The 21,094-nt window shown below is 40.7% G+C and overlaps 1 protein-coding gene across 1 annotated transcript in view; it reads left to right on the forward strand.

Annotated features, from left to right (window-relative positions):
• Positions 1 to 21,094, forward strand: part of ptprfa (protein tyrosine phosphatase receptor type Fa) — a 231,113-nt gene that overhangs the window by 201,295 nt on the left and 8,724 nt on the right. The window contains 7 exon segments of the mRNA XM_053430630.1: positions 1,494 to 1,603; positions 3,061 to 3,158; positions 12,806 to 12,929; positions 13,086 to 13,261; positions 14,516 to 14,635; positions 15,882 to 16,036; positions 16,560 to 16,845. Of these exon segments, the coding sequence (XP_053286605.1) occupies positions 1,494 to 1,603; positions 3,061 to 3,158; positions 12,806 to 12,929; positions 13,086 to 13,261; positions 14,516 to 14,635; positions 15,882 to 16,036; positions 16,560 to 16,845 (1,069 nt within the window).

Genomic DNA, 21,094 nt, shown 5'->3' on the forward strand with positions numbered 1-21,094 from the left:
CTGCAGAGTCATTTGACCAGAGAGTAAATGCCGATTGTATCTATTCACATTGCAGACAAAAGCCAGATTTTTTGACCAGTGGAAAAGGGGCTTAAAGGGATAGTCCACAACTCCTCATTATCTAGTCAACCCTATGATCTACTCACCCCTATGTTGATGGAGGGGTGGGTGACTGATGAGTCCACAAAACACTTTTGGACTCTCAGGGAAGTCAAAAACCCACAGTCTCTGAATAACCTAAGGACAATTTGGGAACAAGACCTAGGCCTTTCATTTGCTGATTGTCAGTGGGCTTCAATCCTTGGCAGGGTTCACTCCTCTTCCCCCTGTGCTAGGCACGGTCTAATACAGTTTAAGATAGTTCATCGTCTCCATTTCACCAAAGAGAAATTAGCAAGAATATACCCTAATACTGATCCAACTTGTGACCGATGTAGGCTAGCCACTGCAACCTGGTTACATATGTTTTGGCTATGTTCGAGCCTCCAAACATATTGGGAGAAAATCTTTGCATCGCTTAGCGACATCTATGACATGACGATTGAACCTCAACCTGTCATTGCACTCTTTGGGGTGATGCCTGAAGGCACAGTAGGATCGGTTGGCATGCATGTTGTGATCGCCTTTACCACTCTGCTAGATCGCCGCCTTTTCCTCCTTAACTGGAAGGGACCGGTGCCACCATCTCATACAAGATGGCTTAAAGAGATCATGTTCTATTTGAGGCTTGAAAAGATTAAATATACACTGAGGGGAGTTACAGACACATTCGAAAAGATATGGAGGCCTTTTCTTACATATTATGACAATTTAACCCAAATAACAGACTGGGTCTATTCATAATATCTTTAGCATAGCACAGTGCATTACATGTTTATTTATTTATTTATTGTTGTTTTTAATGGGATGCTGGGTTGGGGTGGGGGGAGGGCACATGGGACGGGAATTATGTAGAATGCATTTCAAATGCTGACTGTGAATTACCCTGCTTTCTATTGTGTGTGTAATTCATGTTATGAAGATAGAGATTTCCAGCAGATCTTATAGATATCAAGTCAGTGTTCATTGCATTGTTAAAGCTCAGAGGTTAGCTCGTAATTTTAAAACCTGTTACAGACTGGAAAGTGTATTTGAGACAAGAGACAATTTACTTGCTGTATGAATTATGAATAGACCCAGTCTGTTACAGTCATGTAAATGACGCTGTTTCGAATGGAATATTAATGTCAGGGCTTGCAGACATGTAGGCATGATGTGTTTTTTTCTGTTGTTTTATTACGTCTGAAGAAGGGGTCACCTTGGCTGCAAGGCTTTTTACCTGCCAATACAAGATATAAGGGGATTTTGTTTTTCAATATGGTAGTTCAGCATATATGGACGATCATATGCTGTCTTTTATTGTATTTTCCACATTTTTTGGTTTTTATTTTCTGTATGATTGTTTTAAAATATAAGTAATTGCTGCTCATCCTTCTCTAACCACGTCGCCTCAGGAAAAGAACGTCTCCAGCCAAGGATGAGCACATGGCAGGGGTCAAAGACTCACTGCTGGCCCATTCCACAGATCCTGTGGAGATGAGGAGGCTCAACTACCAAACACAAGGTATTGACACACAAGCAAATGTTTCCAGTATGTACAAGCTCATGTTTATTCATACAGACGTCTGCAGGCACACTGGTAGTTGTCCAAATTATCTTGTTGTTTTAGCACTGGCAGATCCACTTACTGCTTCAGTTTTTGTACTTTTGTCCTACTGCCCAAGTGTCAAACTATGACTCCTAATCATAAATAATCCCTTCACATGAGTAACTAATTCTAAACTGCACCCTAAACCAGTTCACGTGAAATTTCTCAGTCACTTCGGATGAAATAGGTCTTTTACTCTCTTCATTCTTTGCTTAGGTTTCAGGAACAGATCCTGTTTTGAGATGAATTACAGTCAGTTTTTTCTTTGTCACCCCTACAAAGTAATGATATTTTGTCCATTCATCCATCTTTCCAAAACTTAGTAGCCCTAAAATTAAGTTTTTAAGTGTCCTAGCTCAGTAAAATGTTTACCAGGTTAGGTTTAGGTTTGCCTCACCCACCAGAGTACAGATGAGAAGGAGTATTTTTAGTGGTGCAGGATTTTTGCCATTAAAACAAGTTATTTTGATCTGACGATGATACTAGAGGAAAGTAACAGTGGATCATCTCATATATTATGCTTCAATCGCTCATCTAATAGTCATAATATGACAGCCGGGGGGACTGTCAGATAACCACCAACTGACCAGCATTGCTTCCTTAGAGCCCCCACAATGATGTAGCTAAAAACTCAAGCCACTTCATCCATGGTAGGGCGAATACATGAATGAAACCACATGAGAGTTCAGAGGTCGAAACAGACATCCAGTGCTCCTTGTCTTCTATTCTTTTCACTTGTCTTCTCCTAACTGACCCCCTGTCTTGCCTGGTTTTTCTCTGACAGGTTCCAGTGCCCTCAGTTGTTGTCCCAACACTCCAAGTTAGTTTTCAGTCCTGCTGTGTTTTACTAATGTGTCCTCCCATTCCCATCTCCTTCCCTTTCTGTTTTACAGCAATTTGAAATGAGCCTTCTTCTTAAACTCGGAACGACCTTTTCCTCTGCTCTGTTCATGTCAGCAAGTTATGGTCACCCAAACTGAGAACTGAAATGAAATGTGCATTAAAAACAAAAATTCATGAAATGTTACAATCACTTAGTCACATACTCATATGCCCTAACCACCTTTATGATCCAATCTGCTGACGTAGTGATTTGTGGGAATTATTTAACCAGTCAGCATGCTCAATGATACTCATATCACTAGTGTGGTTTTAAAAAAAGCTGTGAAAGAGCTTCGCAGCCAGACATCATCCGATTACTGAGCACTTAGCAGTCCCACTATCACTCCAAGTCATTTAGGCCAGTTTCCTCTGAGCTTTCTACATAAATCTGCAGCATTGTTTCACTCTGGTGTGTGTGTGTGTGTGTGTGTGTGTGTGTGTGTGTGTGTGTGTGTGATGGACCGTACTTACTGCTCCACCTGTCACTACAGGAATGAGGGAACATCCTCCCATCCCTGTCTCTGACCTGGCAGACCACATAGAGAGACTCGGGGCCAACGACGGACTGCTCTTCTCTCAGGAATATGAGGTATTATTTCCTGTTCTCATGATGTAGCACAGACACCTGTTGTTTTCTTAGTTTAGTATTTTGTTTTATTTAAAGGTTTTGGTGACAATATGAGATAGAAGAGATAGAAAAAGATATGAAAGATCTATTTGCTATGATACTTACACTCCTGATCAAAATCTTAAGACCAGTTAAAAAATTGCATGAATTTGCATTTTGCACTGTTGGATCTTAGGAAGGTTCTAAGTAGAGCTTCAAAATGCAAAAAGAAGAAATGGGAACAAGAGCCCAAAAGTTGTGAGCAGGCAATTTATTGAAAACAACAATTTAACTAAAATAGGCTGTTCATCAGCTGATCAAAAGTTTAAGACCACAGCCTTTAAAAGCCCAAATCTGTGCAAAAATTTGGATTCCATGTCATTTCCTGTCAAGTAATCACACTGTAAAGATCTCTTGATGGCAAAGGCAAAAAAGCTCACCGTCTTTGAACGTGGTAGGATTGTTGAACTGCATAAACAAGGCCTCTCACAACGTGCCATTGCTGCTGAGGTTGGACGCAGTAAGATAGTCATTTAGCATTTCTTAAAAGATCCTCAGGGTTATGGAACAAAAAAATCAAGTGGTAGACCCAAAAAAATCTCACAGGCGCTGAGCCGGAGGATCCGAATGGCTGTCCGTCAAGACACGGGACGATCCTCGTCCCAAATTAAGGCCATTACTGGTGCTGACTGCAGCCCAATAACCATCAGACGGCATCTGCGAAGGAAGGGCTTCAAAAACAAGAAACGTCTTCAAAGGCCACGTCTCCTTCAACGCCACAAAATTGCCCGTTTAGACTTTGCAAGGGAGCACCAAACATGGGACATTCAAAGGTGGAAGAAAGTTTTATTCTCTGACGAGAAAAAATTTAACCTTGATGGTCCTGATGGCTTCCAACGTTACTGGCATGACAAGGAGATGCCACCTGAGATGTTTTCTACGCGGCACAGTGGAGGGGGCGCCATCATGATCTGGGGTGCTTTTTCCTTCAATGGAACAATGGAGCTCCAGGTTGTGCAGGGGCGTCAAACAGCAGCTGGCTATGTGGAGATGCTGCAGCGTGCATCCCTCATGACTGAGGGCCCTCGTCTGTGTGGTAACGACTGGGTTTTTCAGCAGGACAACGCTCCAATTCACAATGCCCGTCTGACCAAGACTTTTTTCCAGGAGAATAACATCATTCTTTTGGACCATCCTGCGTGTTCCCCTGATCTTAATCCAATTGAGAACATTTGGGGATGGATGGCAAGGGAAGTTTACAAAAATGGACTTCAGTTCCAGACAGTGGATGCCCTTCGTGAAGCCATCTTCACCACTTGGCGCAACATTCGGACTAGCCTTTTGGAAACACTTGCATCAAGCATGCCAAAACGAATTTTTGAAGTGATCAACAATAATGGTGGAGCTACTCATTACTGAGTCCGTTTTTGACACTTTAATTTCTGTTTTAGGAGGGTTTTTTGTTTTTTTTAGCTGTGGTCTTAAACTTTTGATCAGCTGATGAACAGCCTACTTCAGTTAAATTGTTGTTTTCAATAAATTGCCTGCTCACAACTTTTGGGCTCTTGTTCCCATTTCTTCTTTTTGCATTTTGAAACTCTACTTAGAACCTTCCTAAGATTCAACAGTGCAAAATGCAAATTCATGCAATTTTTTAACTGGTCTTAAGATTTTGATCAGGAGTGTATATGTCTGAGAAATTATCATTTTAATCTTAGCATTGGAATTATGTCCGATTAAAAAATTGGGTTTTAGTAATATGGTTTTGTTGTCACAAAGTGAGCCTCGCCACATTATTATCTCTATCACCCACAATTTGTCTCATAGGGCTTTAACAAGGTCTGACATCCTCTGCCCTTAACCCTTAACAATAGTAAGGAAAAACTACTAAAAAAAACATTTTAAAAGGATAAAAAGAATGTAGAAACCTCAGAGAGAGACACATGTCAGGGATCCCTCTCCCAGGACGGACAGAAGTGCAATAGATGTCAAGTGTAAATTAGCATTCATACAAAATAGATTTTAAATTAGCAGTCAATTAAATCATTGACAGGGGCCTCATTTGTAAACCAGTGCTTAGCCCTCATTCTGAAATTGTCCATGCGTACAAAAGCTTAAAATTATGTCCGGCAAAAATATTCACGAATGTTAAATCATGGGCACACGCCTGAAGGCAGTTATCCTTTTTTGAATCACGTCCAGCTGGAAATGTATTTACGTGGATCAACCTTACACTGCATCCACACATAAATGACTCTCACATGAAGTGAGAAGAAGACCAAGAAGTGCAACTCATACTTGTCAGCTAATTCCCGCAAGTAACAACCAGTTGCCAGAAACTCCTGATGGGTGAGTATTTGTGTTTGCACTGGGATGGAATGGTCCCATCAAGTCTGTCTAATACTGGACCCAATTCAGCACATAGATAAAAAATAACAGATCTAGAGAATCTAAATCAGGGGTTTAAATGATTAGTCATCATCATGGCACAGGAAATCTTCATGGTCTCAGAACACTCATTTTCTCCTCATCCTTCTATTAACATACTCTTCTACCAGTGCCAGCGAATCCATCATGTAGGATTACGCACAAGCGTCACCGCAGTATTTATGATAACAACGATCGGACTTCACACTTTGACAAATTGATCATCTTGTCCCTCTATCCTGGGACATCCTTTTGAAATGGAAGTTTGATAGGTGAACACAATGTATTTATTTTTAATTGGTCTTCAGTGTGCTCTGTGTGCCTGACAGCTGAGTCATGCTCACTGCAGTAATTTTATATACAAAACCGATTTGAAAATTAAGGTGATACTTTGTGTTATATACACCGTGAGGAGATTATTTCAAAATTATTTATTTATTGGTTCTGCAACTCATTATCGCTTTTATTACCTGTGCATAATATGCCTAAAACTGGCTCTTTTACAATTGAAGGATCAAATAGAAGATATATGCTGGAAAAGCACAAAAAGCACTTCTGGTTTTAATGTTTACGATGAAGGATCCAAAAGTGGTCTTTTCACCTACTGGCATCTGTGTTTCCAGTTTCACCTGTCTCCTAAATGTTTGTAGAAATCAGTCACAGTTTGTGAAGAGGTGAACAACTTTTGTGTGTAAACTGGCGTAAGCATCTTTCAGAGCCCATTTTGTGTATATGCAACAATTATATAGGAGGCCCCAGAACTCCTTTCTATTGATTTTAGGCTTCTTTTTATGAGAACACAATTTTAATGGCAAAGAAAATAAATTAATTAATTTATTGTGTTTTTCTTCTTGTCGAGATAAAGCAGCTGTACTATACATGAATATTATTGTATACAGTCATTTCACAACACATTTCAGGTGACCCTAAGTGATACATTTTTCTTGTTATTTTGTGTGTTTAATGTTGGAAACACTTATTTGTTTCAATCATATATACAGCTGGCTTACCATTGCAGAGTCCAAGTTCAGCATTGGTTAAAAAAAAAAAAAAAAGTGCTGCTAAGCTTGCATGAATTCTCTACTTCCATTCTAAGAATAATATTCCACTGCTTTTACCTACTTTAAAAGCCAGTGAGGGATTATGGTTTGTTGATGTCCTACAAGGGTTGGTAATTTGCTCTTAAAGTTGGGAACTTCCAGGCAGATAAACCAGGACAGATCGGTGCCCTGTTTAAGTACAACAGAATGAAGTGTCATATAAATTATGAAATAGCAACTGAATCAGCTTTCCTACCTTTGCTTTGTTTTTCTTACCCAGTTTGGTGAAATGGAATCATCTTTCTGGAAACATGATGGGTTTGCACAACAATACCAATTCATTAAAATGAGGATAAATCTGTTTATCCCCCCCTCTCCTCTACATTGTAACAATTTTGTATGACACAACCCACAATCCCCCATCGGCAATAATTCAGCCTTCTGTAGTCTGTAGTGTAGTATATTATTTTAAAATTTATGTATTTTAAACTGTGGATATGTGCAACTACACCAGACATCTAAAAAACTGTAGGCACTGAATAAATACAAATAAATAATTTATTTTCTTCTTTAAGATCAGATGGAGGAACACTACAGTCCAAAGATCAATATATGGATGAAATAATTTAGATTGCAATGCAGCCAAAGAAGAACACATGTTGGTGCCATTAAACATGATAGCTGTAGCCTGAGTTTGCCCAACACTATGAAGTAGTCTTTGAGAGAGTCAGGATCTCTGTTAAGTTGTAGTTGTATAGCTCATCAATTTGATATATTTTTCATATGAAGCCATAATATAGAGATAAATGTATTATAATGAGATTTAACCAGATTCAGACATTTAGTATAATTGATTGTCTAAGTCAAGAGCGAGACACCTTCAGCTGATGATGGCTAACCAATATAAAACCACCATTTTTTTTGTAGTGTATTTAAGTGGAAGTAAATTTTGCAAATGTAAGATTGTTTTAGGCCATTGACTAACTATTGGACTTAAAATAAATGGATAGCCAGCACTTCCTTGTGTTTTCAAATCCTGATATCATAAAATCAAACAAGGCTTAAGTGCAGCCTAAGCTGCTTTGTATTTTGCTTCATGAGGCACCACAACATTTTAAATAACAAGTTATTAATCACACTTAAAGGGACTATGGGCAGATATACCTTGGTCCTAGCAGCTTTCTCTTTATCAGTGAAGTGGGCTTGAACAAGATTTGAACCACATTTTCTCCCAGTAGTTAGAAACATCAGGCCTCTACTGTAAAGCAATTTAAATGATCATCAAGACTAGGAAAGTGCTGTATAAATACAAACCATGTACCAGATGAGCTTGCCTTAGGGTAGACGGCATTTCTTTCAAGTCTCAGCATTAATTAGAGCAGGTTTATGTCAAAATAAAAGACTGTGTTGGAGATACAGTGATTAAAAGCAACAACTATTTTTTTTAAAGCAATTGAGCAGCAACACATGAATTTGAACCAAATCAACATAGTCAGTGGAAATGCCTTTGCTGTCAATGACTTCGGGCTTATTTTTTCAAATTTGGTCGACACTCTATCTCTCCTGGAGATTTTCTCTCATTCCCATTTCACACCAAAATTAGCAGGTAAACACATTTAAAAAAGGTGATAAACTCATTACCCTTGTCAGTAGAGGAGTTTGCCTTTCAGTATTTTGACATAAAAAGCACAATGAGAACTGATCCTACTCCAGAGTTTTTGGAAATGCTACTTTAACTTACAAGATATTATTCAAGCAATCTGTGACAATTCCTCTTTCCAGCAGGAAGTGCATGCCTTCCTATTTTCACAGGCAAGCACATGCCAAGTGTAAGTGATCATGGGACATGCAGTTTTTAGACGTGTTAGTATGGATGGGGATTAAATCTGATATAGAGCAAAAGCGATTGTGTGGCAGAGATTGTGGAATATGGAGAGGTGGAATTTTGCTGTTGTTGTGCAATAGTAGTAGTAGATTTGACGTTGGCTAATTATTAATAATCATGAAATATGATTATTAAAAATAAAAAATTATATAAAAAAAAACTATTAACTAAGAATAGTAAAATAATTAATTAGAAATGATGTTTAGCAATTAATAATAGTTAAATAATTAATGAAAACAATAAAATTATCAATTAAGAATAATGCAATCTGTAATTATTACTTATCGTCGCAGGGCACGTCCCTGTTTACAGGGACCAACAAGTCAATCTTTAAATATCAGTCTCAAGTGATAAAAGTTATATTATTAATCTCAATATTTAATATTAATGATTATATAATAAACAATGAAGGGTTTTAAGTTCGAGCACAGGCTATAGTAATCCAGCTGTATTCATATACATATGCACAAATAAACAAAGAATGCAAATACTTTAATTACAAAAGGATTTATTAAAAAGGGGAAATAAAGTTAATGTTATTCAATGATTCTTCATTTAACAAACTCGAATATTTCAAAGATGACACAGCGTCCGTCCGTCTGGTAATGATGCGGTCACGTGGTGACTTAGCCTGGCCGAATTCAAGATGATGTTACGTAGAGTGATTCAAAATGGAGGTTTATGACCTCGGCAACGCCATGAGGTCAAAGACAAGATGGCGGTCAGTCACATATGTTACACAAAGGAGTTTCAGACAAAGACATCCTTATCTCGTGGTTCTGGCGCCAAAAGGCGTTGAGATGTATTCAGTCTCTTTTAGTCTAGATTTATCCATGTAACATGAAATGTGTGAATGGACGTCAGGACGTGTGTAAAAGCAGGTTTAGGAGAAAAGAGAGAGAGAGAAATAAAAGCTCTAAAAACATCGTCAGGGACAAACTTCCGGCGAAGCGGGCAGTCCAGCTACGTGAGATTTATCTTTTAACATATGTAAATCTCCGCACAATATCTCTGACGGTAACACGTTAAACAGGAGACGCCGGCTCATTACCGCGCTCTTTTCAAAACACAGTAGACAAAGGAACCGGATGTGACGTCTCGGTTTGCCGTGTGCTACACGGACTGAAAATAGATTCGGCGATCTTCAAACAAACATACACTAAAATAAATGTCAAGCTAAGTATTTAAACTAGTTCTCTGCCCAGCCAATAAAGCCTCCTACTTGTTGTTGAACCTCAGGATACGTGCGCGATCAGCGGATTCCCGGAAAACAAGTGAATGATGTCTTGGTCACTCGAGCACGGTGGAGCTGGTTCCTCTGTTAGCGGGCGTCGGCTGGACCGGAATTAGAGCGAATTCTTCTCGTGCTCATGGAACGGAATTTAACGTCGTTCGTCTTCTTCGACGGGATTCTGCTTCGTCCTTCTGCGGGAAAGAACAGCTGTTTGTGTGACGGTCCTTGACAAGTCCGGGACTTGAAGCTCGGGAGACAGCAAGATAAAGTATAAAAATCAAACTTTACTTTAATAGTCCATTCAGGGGTAAGGCAAAAGCCAAAGTCATAAATCCAGGTAGAGTCAAAAAGCAGGTGGTGAAAAACACGGAGGAAAAAGCTGGAGAGCATGTACACACGACGGAGACAATGACAATCTGGCAGAGGGTGAGGGGAAACATAGGGTACAAATAGGGAGTGCTTAATGACAAACAAGGTACAGTTGTGTGGGGAAACCAACAGGAAGTAAAGCTAGACACAAGACACAAGAACCCGGAAAAACAAAATAAAACAGGAAGTGAATACAAACAAACAGACTGAACAGATGTTACAGTTTGTCGCTGTTTGTAGATCGTGTGGAAGAAAGTCTGTGAGAACTCGGCCTGCCAAGTGAGCTTCCTGTTGCGGGACCTTTTCAGGTTAAAACAAAAATAGTCTTTCAAAATAAGCTTTGACTTAAGATAAAAGAAAATGAAAATTAGAACAAACGTTTGTGATTATTAGCAACTAAATCATCTGGAAGACCCGGAGGGGTCTGTTGAATTCTTCAGAAGGCAGGAAATGGGCAGAGATCTTTGGGGTCTTCCTGTATTTATTAACCTGAGAGGATGGCCATCCTCCTTGAGGAACGGGTTATCGGTCAGTGGGCTATCAGCCAATTAAATTGTCAGGATTCGTTCTCAGTGGGCGGGGCTTGGAAATCAGCAGAGGTTCCAAAGGATCCCCAGGACATTTTCCACCACCAGGGGGAGACTCCTTACATGCTGAAGATGTCTGCTCCCCCACTCAGAGGAGCACTTAAGGGTCCATTGGAATGTGGAACTTGGTCGAACTGGTTTCAGCCTGGCCCCCACGCCTCACTTTAACAACCCTTTGTGTGGACTCTACCACATGGTCATTTCACTGGGCTGTTGCCCAACACTGTCATACTGAGATCAGGTGACTGACTTTCAAGGATATCCCTCGTTCTCACCTTTGGTGTTTTGGATCTTTGTCCTTCGGAATGCTCTGTTTATGGCATTCATCCTGTTTCTTTTAGCAGGTACCTGAATACATATTAATAAATCAATAAATACCAGTTTGCATTTCCAGTGACAGCCATCCACGCCTGAGCCATAACAGAACCCCTATCAATGCTCTATTTTTGCTCCATTTCTCGTAAATTCCTCTTGGCCATCTCTACATTGTTATGGTCACCGCAAAAAAACTCATAACCAGGGATAAAAGGTCGGAATGGAGATCAACTGGAAAACCTTCAGCTCCCCTGTCACAACAATTGTTAATGCTTAGACCACACCCATCCAATTTCAGGATTTTTTTCAAATACTGCAAAGGCTACAGGCCCGGTGTAATCCAGATGTCACATGTCACTATGTATCGCTGAAGCTATACAACCACATCACAGTGCACAATTTTAATGCCTAGGAATATTACAAAATTATCAGTAATAAAGCACAAATGTCAGTGAAAATAGTTGATTAGTAAGATGCTCAGTTGCAATCAGATTCTCAATCAACTTTGATCTGCAGGCTTGCAAGACAATATCACTGGGTCCTTTCGTAACACACACACACACACACACGCACACACACTCACACGCACACGCACACACACACACACATACACTCTCCAGCCATTAGTTCCTAGTGAGACTAACAGGGCTTGAAATGAATAGCTGATAAGGGTTGTGTTTAAAGTGGTTCTGCCAGAGGATCTCACAGCTTGCTGCATATGATGTTTGAGCCTACTGGGTTTTGGGACTACTAGAGACCACTTTAAATCAAGCATATGGCCTCTATAGCAATTAGCTTTGTTGCATGATAATAATTCTGTCAATCCTTTATCAGTATTAAATAGATAAAAGCTGGTTTGCCCGAGTTAATCATGTTTTTTGCTTTATCTGAGCCTGGTGGCCACAACCATTGAAATATCATTGTTCCATTTGCAATAAATATCTTCAACACTGTTGCTATTATTAATATGTATTTCTAGAAGAGTAGTTTTACGGAGTATATCATAACAGTTTCTTTATAAAAACCTCAATGGGACATATTTAACAAATAACATAGGAGGAGCTCTTGTGTCAACTCATCTTGGAAGTAAAAATGTAATAACTATGTACTGGGATGACACCCAGTAGAATGCATTACTCTGCCAAAGAGTCTATCTCACAATGTTAAAGATATTATTAAAGAAATCCTGGGTCTGCCCCTTTGTCCAGAAAATTGCCATACAGTGGTTGTTAAAAGCTGCTGCTGTTTATTCAAAGTCATAGAACCCAGAGCTGGTGAATAAGATGCCCAAGATATGTCCAAATCCACCAAATTCTAGACTGCACTTCCTAAGTTGATAAATATGCAGATACATGTGACATAGAATGTGAGAGATGACACCAAAGAAAATTGGACCAAAAGAACATCATGACTACACCCGGCTATCCACAACACATGCAGCTTGTCACACATTCCAAAAGGCCCAGTGTCTGCACACATGGTTGCAGCTGATGGAAATGCAATTTGTACGTATTGGACAAAGTAAAAGTCATCTATGTCCCAAAGTGTACCGCATTACTGTCCTTCCATTACCTCATCTGTTCTGTAATATCAACCCCTGAAATGGAAAGTAGGAGTGCATATCCAGAGTACTTACAGATCATCCTGGACTTTTCATATTGTAAGACCAGGGGATAGGCGAAGGATGGCACATTAACTTGGTTAATAAATGGTTACCTGCTTTCTGTCTCTCTGTGTGTGTGTCTGCCTCTTTCCCCATCCCTGTGTGTCAGTCTGTCGATCCAGGACAGCAGTTCACCTGGGAGCACTCGAACCTAGAGGTCAACAAGCCAAAGAATCGCTATGCAAATGTGATCGCTTATGACCACTCCAGAGTCATCCTCACACCTGTGGACGGTGAGCATGGGACATCCCAAACGTTTCTTTATACCGAGAGCAGCAGACCTTTATTTTAAACCTAGTAGTTAGAGATAAAGCTTTATAGAAAACCCTCTGTTTTCTGATTGGCTCCCATTTTCCTTTGCTTTCTGTTCAAATTGGTCCTCACTTTAGGAATTCCAGGTAGCGACTACGTTAATGCCAATTACATCGATGGCTACAGGAAGCAGAATGCTTACATCGCCACACAAGGTCCGCTGCCAGAGACACTGACTGATTTCTGGAGGATGGTATGGGAGCAGAGAACCTGCACCATTGTAATGATGACCCATCTGGAAGAAAAGTCACGGGTGAGCCTACTTGTCTTTTCTAGTTTCAGAACAATGCAGTTGTCATTTTCCCCCAAAAATGTGCACCAATGGGCGTGCTCATACTAAAATTGGGTGTGGTCAGGCTCATTGTTGGCACAATTGCTGGTGGACATGATGCCTTCATAGCTTGTCACATGGCAGATGCGAATTAGCAGAGCAATAACTCCACAAGCAAATGGCAGAACTGCAGCTGGCCATTATTTGTGACAGAGACCATCAGGCTTGTGCCACAGTCAGTAACAGCAGTCTGTAGTTCAACCAAAGGTGCGGGACATATTAGATGTCTCTGACCTGTGACCAGGATAATAGCTGCTGCTGATGACCGTCAAACATCTTAAGGGATCAGGGAACTTATCTTTGATCTGTGTTATGTGATTTTTGTGTGTCTTGTGACTGTTGACATTTTTTGTATGCTGCTGTCTTGGCCAGGCTTCCCTTGGAAAAGAGGTCATTGTATCTCAACGGGACCGACCTGGTTAAATAAAGGCAAATAAAATAATAAAATAAAAAACAGCATATCATTATTTGGTTATCATTAGTTAGTGGTGGAACGATTGGGAGACACTATAAATTAATGATGTGGTTATAAGTTGTTCATAAATATCTATGATTTTACTCTCTGACCACTGTCTTTCCTGACTGACTGTGACCATACCACCAACTCATGCATCCCTTACATTCAAAAATGAAACTAAACAACAAGTGATGCCTCCTACTGGGAAGCCCCATCATCACTTCAAATTTACCTCACCATTAGCTGGCGTTTTGTGCAAACAAAGAAGTGATTGTTTCACATGGACCAGTTAGATACATATTCTCATGAAAGAAATTTACTTATTAATTTTGTTTTTGATAAAAGACGATGATTTAAAATAGGACATCCCCTATGGCTGTGTGCCTGTCAGGTCACCATCAGGGTAAAGGAAAGAAAACTTGATGCAAAATTTTCCAAGAGAAATTTACAAACATATATATATATATATATATATATATATATATATATAATTTACTCTGAACTATAAATAATAATATATATATATATATATATATATATTATTATTAAGAAGTAAAAGACAACCTAATGTGTTCAATTTATGGGGACTTTATGGGGATGGTGAGGGGGGTCACCACAGTGGTTTAGGGTTAGGGTTAACCCTAACCCTAACCCAAGGTTTCTAGCCACTCCTTTTCTAATTTCAACAGTAACACTATTTTTTATGTGTCTTTGTGTAGGTGAAGTGTGACCAGTATTGGCCCAGTCGAGGCACAGAGACATTTGGGATGATTCGGGTGACCATGTTGGAGACTGTAGAGCTTGCTACCTACAGCGTACGCACATTTGCCCTCTATAAGGTGAGAACTTTGTTCTGTTCAGCAGAGGAAGGACAGGGATCTGAGACAGCACTAAAGCACCTTGGTACATCTATCTTCTGTCTACTAATCGTCTGTCTACTGTCTTCTGTCTATCTTCTGTCTACTAAAAGATTTCTAACCAGAAATCTCTGTCTTTTTGTGTGTTTGTGGCTCGCACATTTCGTGAACCCTTCATCCTATCAACTACACACTTTTCATGTGTATTGTTGAGGCCCTATGGAAGTACAGTGTCAAATTTGGTTAAATGTTGGCATGCATGCCTTAAAAGGTATTTTGCGGATGGAATTGAACACGTCCTGTTATATGCCCTCAGATAACTTACAACAATGGTCAGCAACTGGTGGCCCATGGTCCAAAACTGGCCCACCAGCAATAATATCTTTCCCACCACATGAATTTGATAATTTCATGTTTGTAATGTTACCATAATGAACTGACGCAGACATTAATTATATAACGGTTGCTGTATCATTGCAACAAAATTCAAGTCAGAGTAAAATCACAACATGCATTTGTTGCTAGAATTCTTCATATCAAGCACAATTACAGAGATTTTATTTTGAAAAGATTTGAAGTTGGGTCTGTAGCTTGTGTTGATTGTTAAACAGACCTCTGAAATAGCTTTTTTACACCAGTTCAGTAAATTGTTCAAACATATATAAAAGAATCATGATTGATCATGGATGAACATAAGCTTAATTGCAGATAAATCTTTTAGGATTAACACAAAGTTTTCAAGATTAACTATGCACTATGGACTGTTATACTCCTGCAAGAGGTTTCTAGTATCAGGCTGCAATGATAAAATGGCCTTCTAAATCAATCACTGTGAGAGAAAAAAACAGTTTCCTCTGCTGTCATCTAACTCAACACTGCTCTCACACACAAACCAAACAATCACTCAGCTCCTTCCATTAACATTCTCTCATTTCTGAATGACAAACAGTACCTGTACCAGACATGTGAAGCCCGCAATCTAAGATTTCCACTTGAATGGAGAAAAAGTGGGGACTGTGGCTTGCATATAAATGACTGTAGCTATACTGTAGATACAAATAATAGTTGATAGGACTGTACAAGTGTAGTAATTCATGAAGGACTGTTGGAATAGGGTTCTGTTTAGGGTTTGGAGGGCTGTTCAGAATGCATTTGTGATGTATAGTAAACCTGTGTGTGTTTGTGTGTTTGTACGTGCGTGTGTTTGTACGTGCGTGTGCTTGAACAGAATGGCTCAAGTGAGAAGAGAGACGTCAGACAGTTCCAGTTCATGGCATGGCCTGACCATGGAGTGCCTGATTATCCCACTTCAACGTTGGCCTTTCTTCGCAGAGTCGGGGCCTGTAACCCTCCAGACGCTGGACCAATGGTGGTTCACTGCAGGTAAATGTTTTTCGTATAAACACAAAGGCCGTTAATATGCCTCAAACAAAGTGTGTGTCGGAGCATCAAACATGAAATCCCATTTCCTGTGACATCCAGGGGTTTGTTCTGAAACCCTGACTGGTCACTTGTATGTAGGTAAGAAAGTAGATGGTCACAGTGGCCTCATAAAACATGTGTTTGCCCTCTTGAATGTAATACCTCCAGACTGCCTTGAGTGAATTTTTTAACTTTATCAATTGTCACTTTGACTCAAAGATGAAGTGATTACATTTCAGTGGTCAAAGGTAAAGGTCATAGTGACCTTAAATTAATCTGGAAAACAAATTATGTTGAGGGAAACTGCACTAGCTGGTTAGAGGTGTGCAACTGTGTAGCAGCAGTGCAGTATTTGTTGATATTTGTAAGATGAACGTTTTCACTCTCAAAAGTAGCTGTCTTGCTTTAACTAATGTTCATTCTTCTGCTTGAAATACTTTGATGAGTTAGGATTAGATTTACATTTCTTTCTGTGCTCTGTCAGTGCTGGTGTCGGGCGGACAGGCTGCCTCATTGTGATTGAAGCCATGCTGGAGAGGATGAAATATGAGAAGTCCGTGGACATTTATGGTCATGTAACGTGTATGCGAGCTCAGAGGAACTACATGGTGCAGACAGAGGAGCAGTACATATTCATCCACGAGGCCCTGCTAGAGGCTGCAATATGCGGCAATACAGAAGTCCCTGCACGCAGCCTCTATGCCCACATCCAGAAGCTCACCCACACCCCCCCTGGAGAGACCGTCACCACCATGGAACTGGAGTTCAAGGTACCTTTTGCTTGTCATTGTGTTTTTCATTCAACAGCTAATATTCTGTCCTTGCCATGTTGTGGGAAAGTATAACAAAAGATCTGATCTTAGAACAGGTGTTATTTGAATGTGTAGCAATAACTTGGGAAACAACATCATCATGAAATAACATAATTTTGTACTTTTCTGTCATTTAAATAAAGAATAGAAGTTAAACTTTTTCTAAAGTTTTTGTAAACAAATCACAAAAGTCAGAAAGTGAGAGCAGGAAATGCCTCTTCATGTTTTGGTTTGATGGTTTTGTTGACTCGGTGAGCATCACCTTCGGTCAAAACTGTTTCCATCTTCTATGTCATTATGCTATCTTAATAAATGTTGCTAACCTGATACTGATTATAAAGAGTCTTTTGAGAGCAGACATTTCAGCTTTGTCTCACCAGGCTAGACATTAGTGGTAAAACTACACTAATCAGAAACGTCAAAAGTTGAACCAAAGACATCATCTTTTGAGGAAAAAGGTAGATTCCTTTTACTTAGATTTGTTGTGTGGTCTGTGTCCCATCTGCTAACATTGAATGGGTGAAGTGAGTGAAGAATCCAAGTAATAATCAAATATAAGAATGATATACACCACTGATTTTCAACCAGTGTCCTGTGAGAGATCGTCAGGTGTGCCGTGGGAAATTATCTACCGTACTTTTCGGACTATAAGCCGCGACTTTTTCCCCATTTTTCGACCCTGCGGCTTATATAACAGTGCGGCTTGTCTATGGATTTTTACAGCTAACGGCCACTGGGGGGATACCTAAATCCATGGATTTTACCATCCACCATGTTGACGTCACATTTGCTTCAACACGCGACAGTGGTACGAGACAGAACGACAGCGAGAAAGACGGACATTGCGAGCGCAAGACAGTTTGTGAGACACCCTCATTATGGAAAACAAACGTAGAAATGCATATGATGCAGCTTTTAAGTTAAAGGCAGTCAATTTGGCAGTAAACGAAGGAAATAGAACCGCTGCACGTAACCTTGGAATCAACGAGTCAATGGTGAGACGTTGGAGACGCCAACAGGAAGAATTGTCTCAGTGCAAAAAGTCAAAAAAAGCTTTCAGAGGTCACAAAAGCAAATGGCCCGAACTTGAAGACGTTCTCGAAGATTGGGTGAACACACAAAGAACAGACGGCCGAGGTGTTTCCACCGTGCAGATCCGACTGAAGGCCAAAACAGTCGCCACCGAAATGAAAATTGAACATTTTAGAGGTGGACCATCCTGGTGTTTCAGATTTATGAAGCGAAAGGGACTGTCTATCAGGGCGCGGACGACTGTGTGCCAGCAACTCCCTCCCGACTACCAGGAAAGAATAACAAACTTCGGCGAATTCACACAAAGAAAGATAGAGGAATATTCCATTGGACCGGACCAGATCATAAATATGGATGAAGTGCCATTAACATTTGACCTGCCTCTCACTAGGACTGTTAACAAGAAAGGTGAATCGTCCGTCACGTTGAGAACCACCGGACACGAGCGAACAAATTTCACTTGTGTTCTTGGCTGCACAGCATCTGGAGTGAAGCTTCCGCCAATGGTGATTTTTAAGAGGTCTACAATGCCAAAAGAAAAGATCCCAAACGGCATCTCTTTTAAAGTCAACAAGAAAGGGTGGATGATGGAAAGCGTAATGAAGGAGTGGCTGAATGAGTGCTATGTTAAACGCCCTGGAGGATACTTTCGGCAAAAAAAAGCTTTGCTCGTTTTGGACAGTATGAGGGCGCATATAACAGATTCGGTTAAAGCAGCCATCAAGAGCACAAACTCCGTTCCGGCTGTGATTCCTGGGGGCACAACAAAGCATTTGCAGCCACTCGACATCAGTGTTAATCGTGCGTTCAAAGTGGCACTACGCGTTCAGTGGGAGGCGTGGATGACGAGCGGCGATAAATCGTTTACCAAAACGGGTCGCATGAGAAAAGCCACTTTCGCACAAGTTTGCGAGTGGATCCTGATGGCGTGGAGGAGTGTGAAAAAATCCACAATCACCAACGGGTTCAGAAAGGCTGGACTGCTGCGTGATGGAGAGGAGGACGCCGCCACACCTGAGGCTTTTCAGAGGCTGTTCGATTCCGACAGTGACGAAGAGGAGTTCGTTGGTTTTGAGAGCGACATCGAAAGAGAGGGGAGAGTGGCTGACGACGCCCTGAACCTGTTTGTTTCAGACACTGAAGATGAGGACTTTTGTGGTTTTAGTACGGAGGAAGAAGACGAAGATGAGGATTAATGACTTGACTTTTCTGGTTACAGCCATGTACTTCACCAAATATGAAGAGGAGGGTTACGGTAATGACGTATTTTAAGCAACCGTGCTACTGCAATTTTAGGTTTACTGTCGTGTAACAGGCACTTTGTTTGTTGATGAAGATGAAGAGGAGGATTATGGTAATAACTTTTCTGGTAGGCTGATAACCGTATATTTTAAGCAGTTGTGTTACTGCAATTTAGACTTACTGTCGTGTTACAGGCACTTTATTTGTTGTTGTAGCTTTATATGTTCTGTAGCTACTATTGCACTAAATGCTTGAAAACGTTATGCATATATGCAACTTTTGTTGAAATTTTAATAAATGGGAGCTTCCCCAAACAGTTACATCTTTCCCGACAATCCCCTCTGTGCACGAACCATATGGTAATTACGGTAAACATAAAAAACCTGCGGCTTATAGTCCGGTGCGGCTTGTATATGTACAAATCATGCAATTTAGCTTCTGCGGCTTATATTCAGGTGCGGCTAATAGTCCGGAAAGTACGGTAATATCTAGTGTTGCACCGATGTATCGGCCGAACATTGGTAGCGGCCGATATTCGCCTCGTTTACCGACATCAGCACATCTGTAATAAACTTGACTTTCACCGATATCATTGGCCGATGTTCATTGGTATTTGTGGTTAAACCGCTGGGCACGTGCCGCGGCTGGGGGAGCAGTCGTCCCGTCGCCCTCTGCGGGGCGGTGTCCGTCGCCAGTTGGAGGGGACCGGGTACGGCGGTCGGCGGCAGCGACTCTGGACGCGTGTCGGGCCCTTCTCGCGAATCACCTCAGCTACGGCGCCCGCTGAGGAAACCCTCCGTTCGCGCGGGGGGCCCCCTCCGGCGGTGCGCCTCAGCTGGCGCCTAGCAGCTGATTTATACTATCTATAACTATATGTATTATATGTACTGTGTTAGGCCATAGAGTGTCATTTGTGTCATTTTGGTTGGTGGTGTGCCCCAGGATTTTGTAAATGTAAAAAATGTGCCGCGGCTCAAAAAAGGTTGAAAATCACTGATATACACCCACCGTCTGTGCAATAACATCCATTTTGGCCACTTTTTAATGTCAGTGTCCGTGAAGTATTCAACATCATGAAAGTGCACTATGAAGTGTGTGTGGGGGGGGGGGCTGTTTGATTGAGAGCGTGGCCTAGGGGATAAAGCGGGTGTTCTGCAACAAGAAGGTTGCCGGTTCGAATCCCACTCTATCCCATCTGCCTAAGTGTCCTTGGCAAGATACTGAACCCCTAAATGGCCCCTCATAAATGCTGAGTGTTGAAGTGCTGAAGTCGCTTTGGATAAAAGCGTCAGCTAAATGATGTAATGTAATGTAATTATGTAGTGGAAGCTAGGGAAGATGAGTGATTTCTATCTTCAGCTTGTGTAACTGAGATGAATTCTTTGAGAGCTTAACCTCTGAGCTCCCGATGACAGGAGGAGAGGCAAAGGCTGTAAGAGTGATGAAGAGTGACGTCTGACAGCCTGAAGATATGCTCCTACTGGGTTAGGTTGTCGGGGGATAGGCTGCAGCACTCCACTATCCCAAACTGCTTGCTATGCAATAATTAGGCCGCTGTGTATTTCTTTCACAACGACTTGCATCTTGACACTTGCCCTTTCAAGCAAAGCTATCACATTAGCAACAAAAAAGAAAAACACACTTAGTAGGGATTCAAAAAGTTATCTTCTCCTTAGTGGTTCATGCTTATGTAGCAGCTTGTCTACTTCATCTCACAGTAAATATGAGTGGATCTGTTTTGACTTGTATTCACAATGACTTTTAACACACCACAGCATCAGACGTGTTTATGATGTCAGTGAATAAAGAAAATCAACTTACAGTGCATAATTGATATGCATCAATAAGTGTCCACACCCTATGCCCTTTAACAACCTTGTTCACCAACTGATTGTATTAGCACTTTAAATTAGTTGAGGCAGATAGCAGAGAC

This window comes from Pleuronectes platessa, chromosome 9, assembly GCF_947347685.1.
Source record: "Pleuronectes platessa chromosome 9, fPlePla1.1, whole genome shotgun sequence".
Taxonomy (NCBI): Eukaryota; Metazoa; Chordata; class Actinopteri; order Pleuronectiformes; family Pleuronectidae; genus Pleuronectes; species Pleuronectes platessa.